The 21,373-nt window shown below is 53.6% G+C and overlaps 1 protein-coding gene across 2 annotated transcripts in view; it reads right to left on the reverse strand.

Moving 5' to 3' along the window:
* Positions 1-626: 626 nt before the first annotated feature.
* LOC132215768 (contactin-3-like) overlaps positions 627-21,373 on the reverse strand; it is a 117,011-nt gene continuing 96,264 nt past the window's right edge. The window contains exons 12-23 of one of the 2 annotated variants that reach the window (XM_059664544.1): positions 18,500-18,627; positions 17,597-17,772; positions 16,133-16,250; positions 14,889-15,047; positions 14,643-14,792; positions 12,921-12,991; positions 11,435-11,669; positions 8,734-8,849; positions 8,011-8,194; positions 4,814-4,926; positions 3,581-3,749; positions 627-2,623 (exon numbers count right to left, since the gene is read on the reverse strand). In XM_059664544.1, coding sequence (XP_059520527.1) covers positions 2,526-2,623; positions 3,581-3,749; positions 4,814-4,926; positions 8,011-8,194; positions 8,734-8,849; positions 11,435-11,669; positions 12,921-12,991; positions 14,643-14,792; positions 14,889-15,047; positions 16,133-16,250; positions 17,597-17,772; positions 18,500-18,627 — 1,717 coding nt within the window. In that variant the 3' untranslated portion in view covers positions 627-2,525. The remainder of the gene's footprint in view (positions 2,624-3,580; positions 3,750-4,813; positions 4,927-8,010; positions 8,195-8,733; positions 8,850-11,434; positions 11,670-12,920; positions 12,992-14,642; positions 14,793-14,888; positions 15,048-16,132; positions 16,251-17,596; positions 17,773-18,499; positions 18,628-21,373) is intronic. The other variant, XM_059664545.1, reaches the window with a different exon arrangement.

Consider the following 21,373-nt stretch of genomic DNA (forward strand, 5'->3'; position numbering starts at 1 on the left):
GGAGCTGGGCAACGAAGGCCAAGGCCAGTTAATGAAGGCTTACATTGCGTTGTGTGGTCTTTCTGTAAGAGCCATTTATTTTCTTATAAAAGTGTATAAATAGCAAAGGAAAGTCTGGTAGGACAGTTTAGGTATACCAAGAGCTGGCATGTCATCTTCTACATACCGGTACTAGTCAGAAACTAATCTTTTTTTCTAGTGTATTTTTTCCCCCCAATATTTAGAACCTTTTCTATCACAAGGGATGCTTAAAAACCAGGCTCTCTAACCCCAACACCAAAGAGAAAGTCTATGCAGGGCCTGGCAAATTGATGCCAATCTTTAAAAAAAAAAAACTTGTCAAAAATATACAAATAGCTGCCATCAACCAAATAAAGCCAGAACAGACTCAATACCATCATTCTACAAAGTGAATTTTCTGCTTCCCCTCTCTGCCCTCCTTTCCCGCACCTGCTATGCCTCGAATAGGGAGGGCATCGTCTCACAGGCTGGGCATACTCAGTCGACAGGGTGCACACATACTTCTTAAAATATCCTGTTACAACAGAGAAGCGGGAAAAATAGAATCATTCCGGGACCCTTTCCATGTTCCTTTGGACCATCCCCTAATTCATCACGGATAGGCATTTGATTGTTATAAATTTTATTAGAATGATAGAAAAGAATACATACAGATAACCATAGGATACACACACAGAAATGTAAAGATACCTTTTATACTTTTCAATATGAAACAATGTACAAATCTCATGGAGATATCTTGCTAGAAACGCCATAGACACAGAGCAATGGTGTTGAAAATGGAAGCATAGGAATCGCTACGTCATAAAGAGGTGCCGCTCCATTACGTGTGGCTGCACATACAGGTACTGGAGAGAGCGCGGCCTCTGTTTTTGACTAAAGGAGCGATGGTTAGGTTTTCCTCGGTATTTACAGTATATACAGACCTTGCGGAGAGAGTTATAAATATTCTTCTCCTCTGCGTAGGACGACTTTATCTTAAATGAAATTTCTAAACGTAAAAGCAAGGCGCTATGCTTTCTGGTACATGAAACTGTTGGCTTCAAATTCTGAGAATTCTGCAGAGAAGAACAAGTTTCTGCAAAATGTGAAATTGGTAAAAAAAAAAAAAAGAGAGAGAGAGAGAGAGAGGTAAAAAATTGTTTTTGCCTCGTCTGACACTCAATCTGCGGATTTCACGTTATTCTCTGCATATTGCTCTGAAGTCGCGTCCTTGAAAAGCCTTTGAAAACCGCACACATCAGAGTCAGCAGCCTCGCCCGGCTCTATAACAAATTTACCGCAGGAACTAAAAAGCCTGCCCGACTCTCTCAGATAGACCCGTTGGATTTCATTTAAGAAAAAAAAGCCCGTCTCTGTCACCCCAAAAAGAGAGGGCCTCCTAATGGAACCCGACATTGGAAATGAAAAGTCGTGTGGATTCTGTTTAATGTCTGGGTTGAGATTCAGGTCCTTCCTTCTCTTGCCCACGGGGTTTTAATAAAAGCTGCAACTTGTTCCTAGGCGTGAAGGACACAAGCCATGCTCATTATTATTTTTTTAATTTTTGAGAAGGAGAAAGTGTGACCCTTCCAATCTCACAGCGTCTTTGAGTGAAACAAAAGCCCGCTCTGGAATGGGCTGCGGGCTGTGAAAGCGCCGCAGTCCTCGCATCTGCTGTCAACACGTTCGCACCAGGGTCTGCACGGGGCAGGCAGCCCCGCTCACGCCTCCTTCCTTCTCTGTTCCAAGTCCTTCCCGGGGCCAAGGCAGGTCAGGGGGTGAGACTGTCCCCACGGTTTACAGGTGAGTTTTGGGTAAAGCGGCGTGGGAAGAATCCCACCCCCTCCCTAGGACACTGGGGCCAAACAGCGCCCCCTAAAGCCCCCAGGCCAGCATTTTCCAACCCTCCTTCGAATCCCATGCGCCCTCTTCAGGACAGGGCCGTTTCTAAAGGCGTTTTGGCCCCTTCAAAATAACACCGATCAACTCTCCCAAGCACTGCTGCTCTGGCGGGGAACCTAACTTTTGGACTCACTGAGCTTCTCTGCAAGAATAAAAGACACAACCAACAGACGGGTGTCCGCGTGGGAGGATGGGAGTCCTCACCCACAGGCAGTGTGTAAAACCATCGCTTACAGACACCTCCAGGGTGTCCCCCCAAAAATGCGTACCCCCTTCCACAGCCCATAGCTCCATTTTGAGAATGAAATGTATTTTAATAAACACCGCCTTTATAGTTATTCAACGTGTGTGTTGAATTTTGGGGGGATACCCTCTGTATCAAAAGTCTGAAATACATAATATATATAAAGTCCTTTGGTTTATCAAGTATTAAGGCATTTCAGATTCCCCTAAAAGGATGTACTGCTTGTCTTTGAATTATATTTGTATTTTACCTGCGTAGAAAGTTAAAAATACAGAGTTGGGGGTGGGGGGAAACCATGCATAATCACTGCATTTCATGAAAGCACTTTTTTTTGGTAACCAATTAACTTGCAGTAAATAGTAAAAAAGAGTTGCTATCACCACAGGGAATGAGCCACGAGCAGGACTGCCGGCAGGTAGCGTGACACGGGGTGGACGTTGGCGATGGCCGACGGGGAGCCCCTGGCGTCCGAACCTGTTGAGGTGAGAGACAGCTGGTTACTACGGCTCCTGCATCACCGGCCACGGCAAGACCCCCCTCCTCCTCTCAGAGCAGGAAGGACCACACGTCATGATCAGCGCCTTCTGTTTACAGTGGGGCACATGTCAGCTGCCAAGGGGATCTATGAACACACTGGTTTCCTCCCTCCCTCCCTCCCTCCCTCCCTCCCTCCCTCCCTCCCTCCTCCCTTCCTTCCCTCCCCTCCCCTCCCCTCCCCTGCCCTCCCCTCCCCTCCCCTCCCCTGCCCTCCCCTCCCCTCCCCTCCCCTCCCCTTTCTTCCTCCTTCCCTTCTTCTTTCTTTTTTAAAGTATTTTTAAAATGGATATAAGAGGGAGGGAGAAGGAGAGGGAGGGGGGAACATAAATGATGAGAGAGAATCACTGATCAGCTGCTCCCTGCAGGCCTCCTACTGGGGAGTGAGCCTGCAACCAGGGTATGTGCCCTGACTGGGAATTGAACCTGTGACCTCCTGGTTCTTGGGTCCACGCTCAACCACTGAGCAACACCGGCCGGGCTGTATTTACGTTTTCTTAAACAATTCTAGGCTTTGTTCGTACACTATCCCTTAACGTTAACTGAATCCGAGAAAACAACTTAATTTTGAAAACAATTCTACTCTATGACACACACAACTGAGATCAATGGAGGGTTTCATTAAAGCAAGCTTCCCCGGGCAAGCATGGGGGGGGGGTGGGGATCCAAACTGATGGTTTTGCTACATATTTCTCCACGTCTTTTCTGTCTTCCTGTCTTACCCTTCCCCTGATTTTGCAGGACTCGCGAGGAATTAGTTCCCCCTGCCACCCCTCACCCCCCAAACTGTCTCAGCACCCGATGAACCGAGTGTGGGGAAGGAGCGGGCAGAGGGGCCCTGAGGACTCGGGGTCCCCAAGGGCGTTGTGGGGGACAGCGTGTGGCCGGGCCGCTTACTGGTTCTCCTCGGGATCCTGACGGGCGCGCTGCTGGCCCCGTCCCCTCCGGCCGTCGTGGCCCGGACGTGGACGACGTAGCCCTCCTGGACGGGCAGGCGCAGCTCGGCCGACGTCCGGTTTGTGCTCAGCACCTGCAGGCCCCCCTGGCCGCTAGTCCTGTAGAACACCTGGAAGGCGCCCACACACACTCATGTCGCCCACGTTTGCGTTTCTCGTGGAACTCACTGCTCTGGCCTTGTGCCTGTCATCTCTACCCGCCCAGCTTAAGTCCCATCCTCAGCTCTCTCTCTCCATGGTCGTCGCCCAGGGTTCGCATGTGGCAGGGCCATCAACTACAGCGTCTGGGAGGGTTAGGGTCACCCGGAGAGCTGAGCGGGAAGGTGTCGGGGGGGGGGGGAGGGGACAGGCCCCCTGCCCTGGTCGCAGACACACACGGAGGACCAGAGCCAATGCCTCTCATTGTGTTTTCTTAAATATGTTTGTTGTTGTTGGTCCCCACCCGAGGGTATTTTCCCATTGCTTTTTAGAGAGAGTGGAAGGGAGGGGGAGAGATACACAGAGAGAGAGACATCGATGTGAGAGAGACACATCGATTGGTTGCCTCCTGCACATGCCCTGACCAGGGCTGGGCACTGACCAAGGCCTGGGAATCTAACCTGCAACCAACGTACGTGCCCTTGATCGGAACTGAACCATGGATGGGCCAAAGCTCTATCCACTGAGCCAAACCTAAGGCTCAAATATGATTTGCTGATATTTTTGAGAGAGGAAGGGAGAGGGATAGAAACACAATGAGAGAGAGGAACATTGATCAGCTGCCTCCTACACGCCCCCGACTGGGGATTGAGCCAGAAAACCCCGCACGTGCCCTGACCAGGAATCGAGCTGTGACCTCCTGGTTCATCGGTCAACGCTCAACCACTGAGCCACGCCAGCCAGGCAATTTTTGTTGTTTATAAAACCGTCCATAGGTAGCATCAGATGCAGCAAACTAACATAAACAATTTACAAACATTTTGTCCAAAGCCCCCACGTGAGCAGAATTATTTCACTTTCATTGTATTTAAGGAATCAGACATTTTGGGAACAAGCCTTTTTCATAAAAGGCTTAACATGTGAATGACGTCATTAGTTGTAGTCAGAAGCCGTACCTCCCTCACAGAGGAAATGGAGCCCAGCTCCCTGGAAAGCCCTGGTGGGAGCCAAGACCACCGCAAACCCCGCCACTCACCTTGTACCCCGTCACTTCCGACTCGTTTTCCATGGCTCTGACCTGCTCCCAGCTCAGAAACACCTTGGCGTCCGTAGCGTTCCAGACCACGTTTCCCGGCGGCTGGCTGGGCGCTGGAAGTGAGAGTGAGGGGTTAACAGGGACCAAGCTTGGAGGGAACTGCCCCCGGGCAGAGAAGGGGCCCTCAGGGAGGCAGCGGACCAGCATCTACCACGGGGGATGCACAGCGTGCGGGCGGAGCCAGAAAACCTCAAGTGCAAAGCGGACAGAACCGGTCAACACTCGTTTCTCAGGTGGACACACATGTCATCATCAGTGCAGCCACAAACCCAGGACCCCTGGTTCCAGGGGGGCCAGGCCCCACCCTCCATCATCCGGCCCCAGAGCCAGGATCTGGGAAGAGCCGAGGAGGACGCCGTGCAGGGGGGAGACGCCCACTTTCCCAGCCTGTCTGGTTGGGAGAAATAACCTTGAGGTGCCGATGGAATTGCTGCTGCTCTGAGGAGGGGCCTGGGGGAGAACAAGGCCACCTCGGAACAGACCCTGACAATGGGGACCGTCTTGTCTGTCCGCACACTCAGGGCACCACCTGTTCTGAGGACCCCGGGGACAGAGCGCTGGGGACAGTGGCGATGGAAGTGGGCGGTCTCTGCCCGAGGGGCCCACGCTCCAGCCCGTGCAGGGTGGAGAGACGGCGGTAACGCGGGCGACAGGAGTGTCAGGAGTGTCCGCAGACGGGTGAGGGCCACACTTCCTAGCCGGGGGCGCCCGTGGTGGCACTGCGGCGACATTGGAGCAAAGGCCAAGAGGGCACGGGAACTTGCCACATGGGCACCAGGACACAGGGCTCCCTGGGCAGAGGGCAGGGCCTGCAGGAGTGGAGGAGGCCCGGGTGGTAGGAAGTGAGCCGAGGACTGCCGCCGGCCTGGTGGGCGTTTTGGGGACCTGGTCTGTGTGCAGGGGGTGCGAGGCCAGGGCCTGCTTCTGTAGATTTCAGCCACCAATCGAGATGTAATGAGTGGCTCCCAGGGCCACACCGGGCACAGGGCTGGGTGAACAGACAGCCAGCGAGTCATCAAAGCCCTCGGTTTAGTTCTTGACGCCCAAAGCATGCCGCTAATTGTCTCCCTGGTGATAACCACAAAAGCCTTACCAAAACCGGCAAGTAGGATTTGCAGCTAAAGCCACTTCAAAGGTTAGGACGACAGTGAAGGAACTATAATATTGCAAACAGCTTTAAGAGATTCTGTTTCATGGGTATCATGGTATGTTTGAAAAATGACTGACACAAAATTTAAAAACTAGCCATGTTCTTTTTATACAATGTTAGGATGATTAGAGATTTTTACTAGTAGAAATATATATATTTTTTTATTGATTTCAGAGAGGAAGGAAGAGAGATAGAAATATCGATGATGAGGATCATTGATCGGCTGCCTCCTGCACACCCCATACTGGTGGGGATCAAGCCTGCAACCCGGGCATGTGCCCTGACCAGGAATCGAACAGTGACCTCCTAGTTCATAGGTTGACCCTCAACCACTGAGCCATGCCGGCTGGGCTAGGGATTTCAGTTATCTCTATATTTCCCACTCAATGTGGGAACGTGTCCATGGTAACAGCCACGGCCAACATGCAGATGCCTGATGAACTGTGGAATTTCCAGAGATTTTGTTCCATTGGTGGAACTTCCATCATTGCACAGCGTGTGTGCACAGCAGCGCTGCCTGTCTCAGATCACCCCTCCCGGGTCCTGGGCATAGGGTAGAGTCCCAGTAACCTGGTGTCGAATGAGACACGAATATCCGTGTCAATGGAAAGGGCACCCAGAGGACAGGGCCGGGTATGGGTGGCTGTCCCACTCCTTCCTCTGTGATCTGGGGACAGTCAGGGGCTGTGTACGCCTTGGCGCCCTCTCTCTAAGTTGAGAATTAGGGAATTCAATGCTTGAGACGTTCACAGAACAGTGGAAGCACCAGCCGTTAAAATCATAATCGTGCCCGGCCGGTGTGGCTCAGTGGTTGAGCGTCGACCTATGAACCACGAGGTCATGGTTCAGGGCACATGCCCGGGTTTCGGGCTCGATCCTCAGTAGGGGGTGTGCAGGAGGCAGCTGATCAATGATACTCTCACCATTGATGTTTCTATCCCTCCCTTCCTCTCCCTTCCTCTCTGAAATCAATAAAAATATATTTAAAAAATGAAAAAATCATAATCACTATCCTTGTTTCCTGCAATTTGCACATTACATTGGGTCTTCATGTACCATCGCTCAATCATGAAGGGTTTTGCTTATTTTTATTTTTTCAGTCACCCTATGTTTTATTTTTATAAACTTAACTTTATTACTGAAAATATTACAGTGGTTTCTGCTTCTTTTTAAAAATTTACTTCTCTTCTATGCACTGCCGCCATATTCCTATTGATTTATAACCAGCCCCCTCCTCCAGCTGGGTCAGTTCATTGAGTCCCTCGCTGGTCCCAGGATGGTGTCTCGTGGGTTTTACAACCACCGTCTCCTACCAAGTACTCACATCAGTTGCCAAGTCAGGAAAAGAGCCGGATAAACCTGTTGCATATATTTTTGCAATCGGAACTTTTGATGGGCACTGTGCTTTGAATACGTAATGATGTATATTTAAATCCTACCAATTCACAATAGATGTTGGGAATACCAAACATACATAACGATGATATTTTCAGTTGACTTGCAACCCACATGTTCCATGGTCTAACTCCAGCCTGGTGCTGGGAATGAGTCCCCACGAGCACAGCTAACAGACTCAGCTCAGGGCAACGCTGTCGCCTGGTCCGGTTTAAAGCATCCCTCCTGGACCCACCGCTGAGGGTAACCTTTTACTCTACGTTGCCATCTTTCAAACAAGGTAGGAGAGAGAGGAAGAGAAATCACCTCTGATTCCTTGACATGAATGTTAACTTTCTCACGCTTATCAGAAATCCCAAGCGAGTAAGTTGGTCACAGTTTAAGAGAAGAGCAGACGTACTTGACTCAACACCTCACACTGAGCTTTCCGAACGGGGGCCGTGCCCGTTCCCCTGGGTTTGGGGGGTCGGGAAAATGCCTGTGGCTCTGTGCTTGCATGGGCTGCGCTGGGCTGGCTGCCCCCACACACACAGAAGCTGCCATTCCGGATGCAAACTCCCGCCGCCCCCCACCCAACACGCAAGATACCTACGCGTCTTCTTGGTGGTGGCATTCACCGTGGCGCTGAAGGGCCCGGCGCCCGCGCTGTTGTAAGCCCGGACAGCTGCGTGGTAGACCAGGTGGCTCTTCAGCCCGTGGAGCCGGGCCGCGGTCTCCCCTGCCACCACCTTCACTCTGAGCGGCGAGCCCTCCTCTCCACTGGTCCAGTACCGCACCTGGGGGCCGACACACAACAGGGGCCACCTTCACGCTCAGCGGCTCTCACTGAAGTGGGCGCCCTGATGTATGTCATCGTTTAGACAGGTATTCGCAAAGTGCCTACTGTGTGCTGCACACAGTGGGCTCTGAGCCATGGAGGCTCAAGGAGGAGGCAGTACCTGGAGAAAGGAAAGGAGTTATTTGTCTGCAGATGCCAAGGCCACCAAGAAAGGAAGACCGAGAGCTGAGGACCATCCTAACGCGAACCGGACAGGCCGATCTCACCCTCGTGTCTCGGCCAAGCCTTCTAAAAACCGTGCCCAGGGGATCCGGTTCCTTTCCGATGGCTATTTTTTTCCTTTTCTACCCCAACTAACGTTATTTTCATTCAACTTGTTGAGTTCATTTCAACATCCCTGGATATTCACATGGGACCACTTGCTGGCGAAATGCCAGTGAAAGCCAGACGTTAGCGAGGACGTCACCGTTAAAAAGACGGACAGGGACGGAGCGAGGGGTGTGGCCCCCTCCAGACCGCGCTTCAGAGAGCAAGTACCTCGTAGCCGAGGAGATGGCCACTGCTCAGCTTCCACGGGACGGCGCTCCAGGACACCTCAATCTCCGAGGAGGACAGGCTGTGGGCCCGGACGTGAGCTGGAGCCGCTGTAGGTTCTGCTTGGGAACACCAACCAAAATACGATGTTGGCAGGAAATTTTAAAAATCTACTGAAGTTCTTATTGCCAGAGAGCAGGTTAATACATTTGAAAATTCATAGACTATGCAGTAAAAATTATTTAACATCACGAACCACGTCATGAAAACAGAGATACTGGCCCACTTCCGTTCCTCAGGGACAGAGGACATCAGAGCCACGGCGTCTCCTGGCTCAGGGGCCACGGTGGCCGGGCTCCCTGCTCCTGCCCCCCTCCAGGCCCAGCTTGTCTCCCTCTTCCCCTCTGTCCTCTCCACCCACCACCATGCCTTCTCGTCACCCGCAGCTCCTGCTGGGAGCCCCGGTGCCCAGAAATGCTACTGATTCCTCTTCTTTTTTAAAATAACTTTTTATTGACTTCAGAGAGGAAGGAGAGGGAGGGAGGGAGGGAAGGAAAGAGAGAGAGAGAGAGAGAGAGAGAGAGAGAGAGAGAGAGAGAGAGAGAGAGAAACATCCATGATGAGACAGAATCATGGATCAGCTGCCTCCTACATTCCCCCTATTGAGGATTGAGCCCACAACCTGGGCATGTGCCCTGACTGGGAATTGAACCATGACCTCCTGGTTCATAGGTCAACGCTCAACCACTGAGCCACGCCAGCCGGGCTGATCATCCTTTTGTGACTTGCCAAGTCAAGGGCTCCAGAGTTCATTCATCCCAGAAGTTATTCAGCAAGCACCTTCTCTGGCCCAGGCCCTCGCACACTCGCACACTCACACACTCGCACACTCACGCGGAGGGTGGGTCCTCTGGACGGTGAAGACACACATGCACAGTCCCAGGTCCCCCCTGTAACAGACAGCCCCGGGGAGGGGGCGGCATCCTGGGTTCCCAGGGACCCCCCTCTCAGGCAGAGCTCTGAAGAGGAGACTTCTCCTCCAGAATCCACTTCTTTGTTAACCGACCCAGCTCTCCACCACGGCCCTGACCAATAGAGACAGATTCCTGGCCCCAGCCTGGGCCTCGGAGATGCTTCTCCTGGGGATGCGAACGTTGGTTTGGGAAGACGAGGAGAACTGGGGGCCTACCCGTCAGTCCGGGCGCCCGAGGCAGCCCATCCGGGCCCCAGGGCATCTCTGATGAAGCCCCCCACCCCCATAAGGCTTTCTGTTTACCTCCTCCTTGGACTCAGTGAGAGATCCCAGCATGTTTCCAGTAAGTCCCTCCCCTTTTTCATAGACAGATACCAGCCTTTCCTGACATCAGGAACAGAGAGGCCTTCACCCAAGTCCTCAGTGGAGGAGAATGAGAACAGGAGGAGAATGCAGGAGGCAGGAGGGGTAAGGCATGTCTGCCCCCTCCCCCCGCACTGGGGGCCTCCAGGCCAAGAGCTCCCTGGTTGGCTGCCATCCCTCCTCCCGGGGACCCCAGACCAGCCCTTGTCCTGAAAACCCCAGCAGGGCTTGCAAATGGGGTCTGGCTGTGAATATGTAAAAGCTCTTTCTTTTGCAAAGATGTTTGTGATACATGTTTGCTTTCTACTCAGCAGAAAAGGAGAGGATAAGAGGGGTGGGGTAGGAAGAAAACCTGAGTGACTGACTTACTGCTTTCAGGCAGGGCAGCTCGGGCCGCCTGGGGGAACTGGCCGCAGAGGAGACCCTGTGAAATCTGTTTCCTGAGCTCAGAAAGGTGCAGAGCGGAGGCCCCGGGTCAAAATCCTGGCTCAGGGCGTCTGCTCGGGTTTGGGCCCATTTCCTCATTTCTTCCATCAAGCTTCCCTTTCCTCGTGTGTACATGAGAAGTCATAACCGCACCCGCAGGTCTCTCCTCCCTGGAACACTGCACCGAGGTAACGCCTGGCCGAGGGGAGCACTGGACACCCGTTAACTCCGGAGACAGCGCTCCGCGGCTCCCGACCTATGAACCCGCAATGGCACAGGGGTCTCCTCCGTCAGCGTTATTCTCTGTGCAGGGACAGTATCTGGGGGGCAGGAGGCACAAAGAAAGGCCGAGCAACGGGATGGGGCCCAGTCCCGGTGGGATGTGATGCATTGGGCCACAGCTCGAAGCGGCACCACCACACCTCCCCACGGTCATGCCCTGGCCGCCCCTCCGGCGGGTCAACTTGCTCGGTCGTGGGAACCTGTGACACTGAAGACATTTCCAGGAGAACATAGGGAACTGTCTTTTTTCTTTAATCCTCACCTGAGGATATGTTTACTGATGTTAGAGAGAGAAGGGGAGAGGGAGAGGGAGAGAGGGAGAGAGAGAAACGTCGATGTGAGAGAGAAACATCGATCGCGGCCTGAGCAGGGACCGAACCTGAAACCTGGGTATGTGCCCTGATCAGGAACTGAACCTGCACACGGGACGGGAGGAAGCTGTCACCGCTGGGACTCAGGACGTCCCCACAAACAGACCTGTGACCGGCCCTGACGTCCGCTCACCATCGGCCGAGTCTCCACGTCACGTGGGCACCTCACCATGCCCCCGACCGTGGCTCGGTGAAGAGCTGTATCTGAGGCCACAGAGAACTCCCAAACCGGGCAGGGGCCGCGGCTGGGGCTCGGGCTGGGCCCGAAGCACAATCGCCCTGTGCGTACCTTCCTCTGCCGAGAACACGGTGGCCACGGGGCTGAATGGCCCTTCGCCCTTGTTGTTGTAAACGCCCACTTTCACTTGGTACGGCGCAAAGGGCATGATGCTCTCGTTCCTGAACACGTATCGTGGGGCGTCGGGGGACGTGACCACGGTCTGGATCCAGGTGGTGACTCCCAGGGGGCGGAAGGCGACGACGTACCCAAAGCCCTCGCCATTCTGCAGGTCCTCGGGGACCGGCTGTGAAAGAGAGAACTCCGGTCACCTAGGGGACCACGGCTGGGTGCGTGCTGCTGCCAGCCCGGCCTGCAGGGGGCGCACCAGGGAGGGATCCACCCAGTACTGCCTGGGTGCTAAGCTAAGGGGAAGCACAGTGGGACCCGCGTGGGAACTTTCATTCTGAAACTTTCCAAAGCTGTTCATGTGTTTGAGCATGATGTTTTCTGCCTGAGTTCTGGATGATAATGATAAGAATGACGATGATAATAACAGTAATAGTAAGTGGAATAAACACCTCTCCTATGCCAAATCAATATCACCTTATCCCTCATGTTGACTTTAGGAACAGAAACCACACATGGATATGACAATTAAGTACAAAACCGTAAAACTAGAAAAATGGGAAATAAAATCACGCACCCACTCAAAGCTGCATTTGGGTCACATCAAAAACTCCTACTCCCATCCCATCACGATCTCCACTTTTAACGTTTTTCAACGTCTTGAAATCGTAGACACAATGCTAGTGCTTCTGCTTTAAATGTGCTCATTAAAACTGTTCCTAATTATGACATCCAGCAGCAGCTGAGAGGAGGGCCAGGCAGCCAGCACCTGTGGCATCAGGGGCGCGTCCCAGGGGGGGGTGGGGGGGGTGGGTCCCTCACCAGCGAGGGCACAGCTGCTCCGGATGCCGCACGGGCAGCTGGGGGTCAGCAGCCAGGACCGGACTCTCCCCCTGGGTTTCCCAGCCCGATGACCTCGGGCGAATTATTTAATAACTCTACGCCTTAGTGTTCTGTCTGTAAAATGTCACAATGATGCAATTTTTAAAAATATGCGAAACGCTAGGCACAGTGATTAGCCGGCCTGAGCTTTAAAAGCATTAGCCTCCTGACTGGCGTGGCTCAGTGGTTGAGCAATGACCTATGAACCAGGAGGTCACCCTTCGATTTCCTGTCAGGGCATATGCCCGGGTTGCGGGCTCCATCCCCAGTCGGGGGTGTGCAGGAGGCAGTCAATAGATGTTTTCTCTCATCAATATTTCCATCTTTCTCTCCCTCTCCCTTCCTCTCTGAAGTTAATAAAAATGTATTTTTTAGAAAGCACTGGCTGCCAATAGAACCCTAACAACCCCCTTAGCACCCCTCCAGGCCCCGAGGACTGTGAGAACAGCAGGATCCCAGCACCAGCCCCCCAGGAGACCCCCATTTGAGGCCCCGAGGATTGTGGGAACAGCAGGGCCCTGAAGGGAGATGCGACCCAGACACTCACCTCCCAAGTTATCACCAGTTCGGACCGGCTTCCGCCTCCCCCACTGACCTCGGAAGGAGGCACTTCAGGGACTGTGAGGTTAGAGAGACAGAGGTGAAACCCTACCTGCCTTTGGCAACATGTGCCTGGAAGAAGACGCGATCTTGCTCGTTTTCCATAATTGACATAATCTGATCACAGGCACATTTTGCACACATGTGTCTGCATGTATGCAACATATCTCTCCATGTATGTACACAGTGGGCCCTTGAGCAGCACTTATGCATGTGTTTTTCTCAGCAAACACCTGCCCTGGTTTGGATCTGCGGTCTGGAGTCTGCAATGCACAGAGGCAGAGCCGGCCACACGCACTGACCCGCCACGTGCTGTACAGGGGGCTGAGCACCTTGTATTTATTCCCAGGGGTCCTGGGGACCAACCCCAGGGGACACTGAGCTACAACTTCAGTTTCTGAGAGTCTGACTGTCAAATGTATGAGCATCAGTGCCCCTAACCCCCACCTTGTTCAAGGGTAAGCTGCCTATATCTTGGGGGGAATCGGTACATAATTTACATTTGTATGAAATGATCAAGGTTTCAACCTGTAAGAAAAAAAGTGGACTCAGTCTGAAGGTCTGCACAACAAGGCAAGTGCTTCACCAGGAATGATAATAGGATGATCATAGAACAGCGGCTTTACATAAAAATGCCCCGCCTGGGAGCCTCGAGGCCCCTGATGAGCTACTGACCCTCACACAGGCACCAGCTTTCTCTCCTATGCGAGCCGGTGCTGAGAAAGCCCCGGGACGCGGCTAGAATACAGGGCCCCTGCAGCTGGTCTCATTAACAGCGGCACCCACCGCACCCAGGAGGTGCTCGGCTCCTTAACATGCCAGGTGAGAAAATGAATGAGCGCCAGGCAGACGTGGTCCCCATGGCCCACTGCATCCAGGTCTGGCACCCGTGCTATCTACGTTGCCTCGAGTGAGGCAGCATCGTTCAAGTTATGGAAACGGGTGCCATCACTCCGATCCTGGCTTAGATCCGACATGGACACACGGGCTGTGTTTAAAACAATGATTTACGGAGTATCGCTTCATATTACAGAACCTGACAGGGAGCCGTTGCGTCCCCTCAGACGCCTCGATCGTGGGACAGGACGCACGCTTTTTTATTTTTAGCTGTGACGTCAGGACATTTTCAGAATTGTCAAACAGTCGTATGGTTCACGTGAATCGTTTCCTGAGGTGGGGCATTCTAGCAACGGTTCTCTCCTGGCTGAGTCCTCAGGGGCCGAATGTCCCTCCTCGTGCACTGTTTGAACTCATTCGGGGGCCGGCGGCAGAGCGAGGTTTCCCGGCCGCCGACTCTGAGTCATCATTATCCCACAGTCTGTCGGGGCTCCTTACAAATGAAAACAGCACTTCCCTGCTAACAGGGTGACGAGGTCAGCGAGTAATTATCACCTGAAGTGACAACACCAGATCCACTCAACATGCATTAGTGGACGCCGACAATGCCCTGGGCGCTGGACATGCCAGAGTACGTCTGAGGCACGTTCCAGGGAGTCTTTCTGACAAGTGCCGTGCGGCCAGTCCTGCCATTAAAGACGGGGGCTCGTTGCACCGATGGGTCACTGAGGCTGGTCCCCCGCTGGCCGGGAGACCAAGGCCAAGGGGAATGCAAGCTCGCACCCGGGGAAACCTGCCAACCCGCTCATTACTCAGGAAACGGAACACTAACCTGCCTCTTCAGTTCTTACTTTTTCTGAGGGCAAACTGGGTTCTCCACCTCCGAGTCTGTTGCTGGCTACAACCCGAAATTCGTACTCCACCCACGGGTTTAACTCGACTACAGTGGCAGTGTGTGTATTCCCATCAATGACCTCGGGCACTACAAAGAGCAAGTCAGAGAGGTCAGAGTCTGCGTGGGTCGGTGCCGACGGGCAATCCACGGACAGGTACCCACGGCATCGGCCTGACCCCTTACCTGTCCTGGCGGCCTGCCAGCCCACGGAGAAAGGGGTCCTCGCCTGGACGGAATAGGAGGTGATGGGGCTGTGGTTGTCAGTGCCTTCTGTCCAGGACACCTGGGCTGTTGTGTCTGTAATCTCTTCCACCTGCACGTTTCCTGGTGGCCCGGGGGAACCTGGGAAGGCAAGCAGGAGGAGCTAGGCCGCACTCGTCACCCTCTTTTTCTGAAGGGAAGAGCATGTCACATGACCGCTTTAATACCGCCAGAATCCTGATTCCAAAGGAACTTACAGAAAAGGCCGTTTACCCCTTTCCCCTTCTGTTGTTAGGCCTTAAATCTGACTGTGAGGCAGTCATTCCGCAATCAGGATGCCTCACAGCGGCACATGACGCCTGCTTTTGAGGCCCCTGTTCAGAAGGATTTCTGCACTTTTTCAAACTCAATGTCCTTTGCTTTGGGCGGGGTTCCCACTCCTGCCACCACTGGGCACATCTCAGTCGTCCCAGAAGGTCATCTGGGCTGCTGTGCTCTGGGAGACATGCGGGTCATTTCAGCCCAGCAGCGAATCAGCACCTTGGAGAGCAGCTCAGGTCCTCTAGGCCCGTGGTCGGCAAACCGGCTCTCGAGAGCCACATGAGGCTCTTTGGCCTCTTGAGCATGGCTCTTCCTAAGCCTTAGGAGTACCCTAATTAAGTTAATAACAATATACCTACCTATATAGCTTAAGTGTAAAAAATTTGGCTCTCAACAGAAATTTCAATTGCTGTACTGTTGATATTTGGCTCTGTTGACTAATGAGTTTGCCAACCACTGGTCTAGGCATTCAGGATGACACTGATTCTTCTGGAGTTTCCATACACATGCATACACAAGTACACACATACACACACACAAAACACACATACACGTCTACACGCACTACACACACATGTGCACACATACGTACATGCACACACATATGCACAAGTGTGTGCATGCACACACAACGATTACCTTTCATATTAAACTCGATCACTGACTTCACTACATGCCCACAGCACATCAGCTAAGCGGTTGCTGTGCTAAAGCTATACGGAGGGTGGAGTTGAAATTTGTACTTCTTTGAATTTGCACCCATCCTTACTGTCACATTCTCAGGGACCAGGGGACAAATCAACATTAAAACCGCACGCTCCTCTGGCCCCTCATCCTGGTTTCGCTGCAGGGAGAAAGGCCCAGGGAAGATGTTCAATAAGAAACACGGTGGCGTCGGCGTTTACCTCTCACTACCAGGTCAGCGGCCGAGGAGACACTGTCCACCGCACTCTGCACCACACAGACGTACTTGCCCCCGTGCTTCAGCTGGATGTTCCTGATCATTAAATCACCCGAGGAGCTCTGCAGGAATAAACACGCCAGGAGCACACTTTTATTCTGCAAACACAAACCCTTGTGAAGGCTGTGGCCAAGGAGGAGACCTGTATCCAGAGAGACGAACACGTGGGGGAGATGAAGACCGACACCCCAGAATGTATGGAAATAGGAACAAGAGAGTGAAAAACACACAGGAGATAGAGGGGAAACCGCCAGGCCTGCAGACAGATTCCCATGGCTGAAGACCAGCTTTCCTCTGGGCATTTACGTTTCAAAAATAAATGAGGGCAGAGGCTATGGTCTCAGAGTCTATCTCCTCCCACCAGGTGACACTTCTCTTCATAGCCAGCTCAGCACCCGCTCCTGCTTTTCTCCGGTCCCCACCTGTGTGCAAATCTCCTGGGAAGAGGAGGGGGTGCGTGGGTCTCCGGGGGGTGGGGGGTAGGGGCAGATTTGGGCAGCCAGGCTTGCTGGAGCTTTTTGAGCTCATGTGATTTTCCCCAAAAGGTGTGTTGGCTTTTTGTAATCAATGACTATTGCATATGCAGCCTAGTCCTGATGGCAAGGGGCTGGATGGGTTGAAAGCTGTGATTTTGGGTTTTCATTTTTTAAACTGCCCCTCTCCCTCCTAAAAGACCACTTTGGAAACCCTCGGGGTGAAAGACAAGCAGACCATCCTCCCCCGTGTTCACGCCAATGCTGCCGCCGGCACACAATCCCAGGGAAGAGCTGTTACGTGACTCCTCACGCAGCAGGAAACCAATTTCCCGAATTGCCTGTGCTTAAGGGTCATGTCGCGGTGGAGGGCTTACTGATTTATGCTGACGGCAGAATGCTGTCACCAAGGCACAGGTCCGTACACCAATTCAAGGCCACGAACCAGCCTCCAGCCCAGCAGTTCTCAACCTGTGGGTCGCGACCCCTTTGGCGGTCGAATGACCCTTCCACAGGGGTCGCCTCAGACCATCCTGCATCTCAGATATTTACATGACGATTCATAACAGTAGCAACATTACAGTTATGAAGTAGCAACGAACATAATTTTATGGTTGGGTCACACCATGAGGAACTGTATTTAAAGGGCCAGAAGGTTGAGAACCACTGCTTTAGACAAAGACCCGAATTCCCAAGCGAAGGGATTCCTTTATGAAACTCCATGTTTCCGCTACCCGTCTCTTGTAGGGAGACGGCTTCGTGCCTCATGCAGAACCTACACCAAGCAGGGCAGCCGAGTCACCACGGGTGAAGCTCTCAACAGCCTGACTCGGTGAGAACCACTAATGAGGAAACCAGCCTTCTGAGGCATCGCCTGAGCGGCACACTCCGCTGCTTTTCGAGTCTATACCGAGCAGGAAGGAAGGGCCACTTACCCCGCCCACCTTCTCCAGGTGAGAGCCGTCCTTCTGGAAGTCAGCCAGCGCCCCGTTGAAGTACCAGGTGAATGCGACGTCCAGCAGGGGGTCATGCCGCACCTGGCAGGGCAGGACCACGCTCTCGCCCACGGACACGTCCATATTCGACGGCGCCAGCGTTATTCTCGTGGGGTCTGGGGGTGGGGTGGGGGGGTGGGAATCAGGTTTTAAGCAAAACGCCAGCATTTTGTCTCCATGAAAGCGACGTTCCCAGGCCGACTGCTCATCTAGCCTAGAGTGTGCCTGTCTGCCCTGCTCACCTCCCACACGCCCCCGAGTTTCAGATGGTTTGCATTTTTCTCCTTCCACTAATTCCCTGCTTTTCATTCCCTCTGTTTGTTTTCTTCCGACCTCAGCTAGGAGGCCAGCCACCCAGGGCAGCATCTTCATCTGCGCTGATGACATGACTGAGGACCTGCGCACAGTAGGTGCTCTGGTTTTTTCTTGAATGAGGAAATCAGGGGTGGGGAACCTTTTTCCTGCCGAGGGCCATGTGGCTACTTATAACATCATTCTCAGGCCACACAAAATTATCCGCTTAAAAATGGGCCTGCTCCATTTGGTCAAACACTTCATTTACTCACCCCTCATGCCTGGGCAGGGCCAGACCAAATGATTTCATGGGCCCTCTACGGTCCTCGGGCCAGACATGCCCCATAAATGAACAGAATAAATGCACAACTCTAAGTGGCTTTTATGGATATCAATGACCCTTCCGTGATCATAAACATCTCCAGACACCATCAAGGATATTGAAAAAGACAGAGAGGATCCCAGAGACCTCACAGAGCAGAACAGTGTGACGGAACGCAGGTCACCAGCACAGCGACCCGTGTGCTTCCGCCCGCGTGGGGACCCCACCTGTGACCACCAGGCGCGTGGAGTCGTTGGCCGTCCCGAACTGGTTTTCTGCGAAGCAGGTGTACGTCCCAGCGTCGGCCTTCGTCACATTGGCTATGCTGAGCCCTCCCTCTTTTAGGAAAGAAATTCTAAAGGAAATACAGATTCGACAAGTAAATGTATAGCAGTCCCATTTCCCCCCAAAATAAATAGCAATTTTTCTAACAGAAGTGCTGCCTTACGCTAGTACCTTTGAGGCATTCTTGGAAATAAAGGGAAATGGAAGTTACATTTCCATCCCCCGGGAGAGATGACTTAACTGCATTACCGACCTTGCACCTAATGTGGGGGTTCTAACATCAAATAAGTGGGGACTACTTTGCACACAGGCGTGGCGTGGCAGGTCGCTCGTGCCTTACCCTCATCCGTTTGGAGAAAATAAAAAGTGGGCCCAGACTGTTTTCCTTAAATTCAGAACAGGACCCGAGAAATAAGGAACCCACTGGCCTTTCATTATGAACCTGGGAGAAGCACGTTCAACCCAGGAAAATCCAGATTTTTAAAATATATATACTTTTATTGACTTCAGAGAGAGGAAGGGAGAGGGGGAGAGAGAGAAGCATCAGTGATGAGAGAGGATCACTGATCGGCTGCCTCCTGCACGCCCCACACTGGGGATCGAGCCCACAACCCGGGCATGTGCCCTGACCGGGAATCGAAGCTACCAAAGGGTTCTTCCCTCCCTCCGTTTTTGTAGGGGAGGCAGAAAAGAGAAAACTGGTGGAGAAAAGTCTCAAAAGGGGAAGTGTGAGTATAAGCACGTGATCCACCATGAAGGCTAATCCCACCGGTGGGAGTTTTCTGCCCTGACCCCAGAGAGCACAGCACTGACCCGTAGCTTCCATCCAGAAATGCGACCTGCCATGACTAATAGAGAAAAGCGATTTGCTGGAGACGTTCACAAGTGGAGGAAGCAGAGAGAGGATGCCGGGAGGCCTTGGCCCGGAGTGAGAGGGAGGAGGTGGGACTGGGGGCTCGAGGAAGCTGGGCCCCACCCTGGGAGGGTGGTGAGCGCTCAGACCAGGGACCGATGTCGCTGGTGGAATGACCGAGAGTTCAGCTGACACGGACGCTCTGGGTGGTACCGGAGAATAGCCAGGCAATGAGAGCTGTCCTCCCGTGCTGCGACGGGGTGACGGCGGAACTTTCAGGACACACAGGGACCCATTAGGGATGTTGGGAGAACAGGAAATCCCCTGGGCGCGAGGCTCAGCAACCCTCACTCCTCACTAGCAAGCCTGCCCCCCGCACCCCTGGCCCCCCTGAGCGAGGGGCAGTGACCCAGCAAGGCTGCCACACAGGAGGCGCACCGACTCCTCACACACGCCTCCCAGAGAACGCACACTCCCCGGCGGGAAAGACTGTGAGCTCACTGGCTATCTCCTTCCACAGCAGGTTCTTCCAGGAAGTGCTCAGAGGCCCCCCGGACATGTCACGGCAGACACACTGACACCCGTCAGGAAAGGATGGAGGGACTGCTTCCAGCAGCCAGCCTTCTGTAACCCACACCACCCCACAGCGCCCGTGGGTGACACGGCTCCCTAAGCTTTCAGGGCATGCTTTCTGCCAACGGCCTGGGCCCAGATGCGGGCGGCGCCGGGCGAGGCACCAGAGTTAAATGTGGGTTCACAAGACGAGCGTTCAGAAGGTGGCTCTCCAGCTTGCACTGAGGAGCGGCCAGCTCCACACTCTACCTCTAAGCCCCCCTCCCTTGGTCTCCCCCTTTCGTCGTCATAGGGGTGAATTCACTTAACCTCGTGCGTCTGCGGACGGTTTGGGATGATAAAGGTCATTGCCCTCAGCTGCCCGAGGGCCCAGGCTGCTTCAGCGATGGCATCGCATGTACGACCCTTCAGAAGCCCTGTTTGTTCAGAAAGTCCACCGTTGTCTTGGCAACCCTGACCTGACCTGCGTGGCCACAGCTGAGCATCGGTAATAACACAGTCTGATTAAAGAGGGGAAAGTGCGGAGCAGGCTGCCTGGGAGCCAGGGTTCCTGCGACCTGGCTGCCCCCGCCGGGTTCAGAGTGTCACTGTAGTCAATTCCGTGTGAGCAGAACCGACAGGCTGCCACTGTGCCCCTTGGGAGTGCATCTCAGGGGTCAGGTCACAGGAGGCGGCCAGGACTCACAGCGGAGCGGGAGGTCACACGGGGATGTGGACTCCACCTTCTGAGCACGTTCATGTTGTCCCTTCTCTCCAGGCAGCAGACACCGTCCTCCTCCCGAACTCAGGAGCCAGACCCCCCCACCCCCCCCGCCCTGGGGAGGGTCCACGAGACCCCACTGTCCCTCCAGGCCCGGCTCTGAGAATCAGGTGGGCTTTCCCTACACTCCCTTCACACACTGTCACAGGACACGGGTGGCCAAGGACCGCAGGAACGACAGGGAAGGAAGTCCAGCGAGCCCTGCCCTGGGGCTTGGAGAGGGGACCCCGGCGGGTACCAAGGAGCCGGGCTGGAGTGGAAGCCGGGTTTCTTAGGCTGAGAAGAAACTGCGGCCGAGGAAACGGCAGTGAGCACTCAGCTTCCCCCTCCTTCCTTTCGGCGAGAATTCACAGGCAACACCACGCCCTCAAGTCGCGTCTCTTGATGGAGTTACAACAGTCAGTGTTTCTACTTCCAGAGAAAGAACCTGTTCCTTCCTCAGCATATTCGCAGAAAAGAGCAAAGGCAGTAGGCATGGATGCCACAAGTTTCTACAACTGCATTCCCGTGCTTTTCTCTGCATTCTCAGTGAGGGGGTGTCGGGCTGCTCGTGGGATCTGGGGCTTCTGTGGTCTGGGGAGACACACCCAGTAGGTGAAACTGTGATGCTGAGCCGGTTTACAAAGTAAC

The sequence above is a fragment of the Myotis daubentonii genome, chromosome 14, assembly GCF_963259705.1.
Source record: "Myotis daubentonii chromosome 14, mMyoDau2.1, whole genome shotgun sequence".
Taxonomy (NCBI): Eukaryota; Metazoa; Chordata; class Mammalia; order Chiroptera; family Vespertilionidae; genus Myotis; species Myotis daubentonii.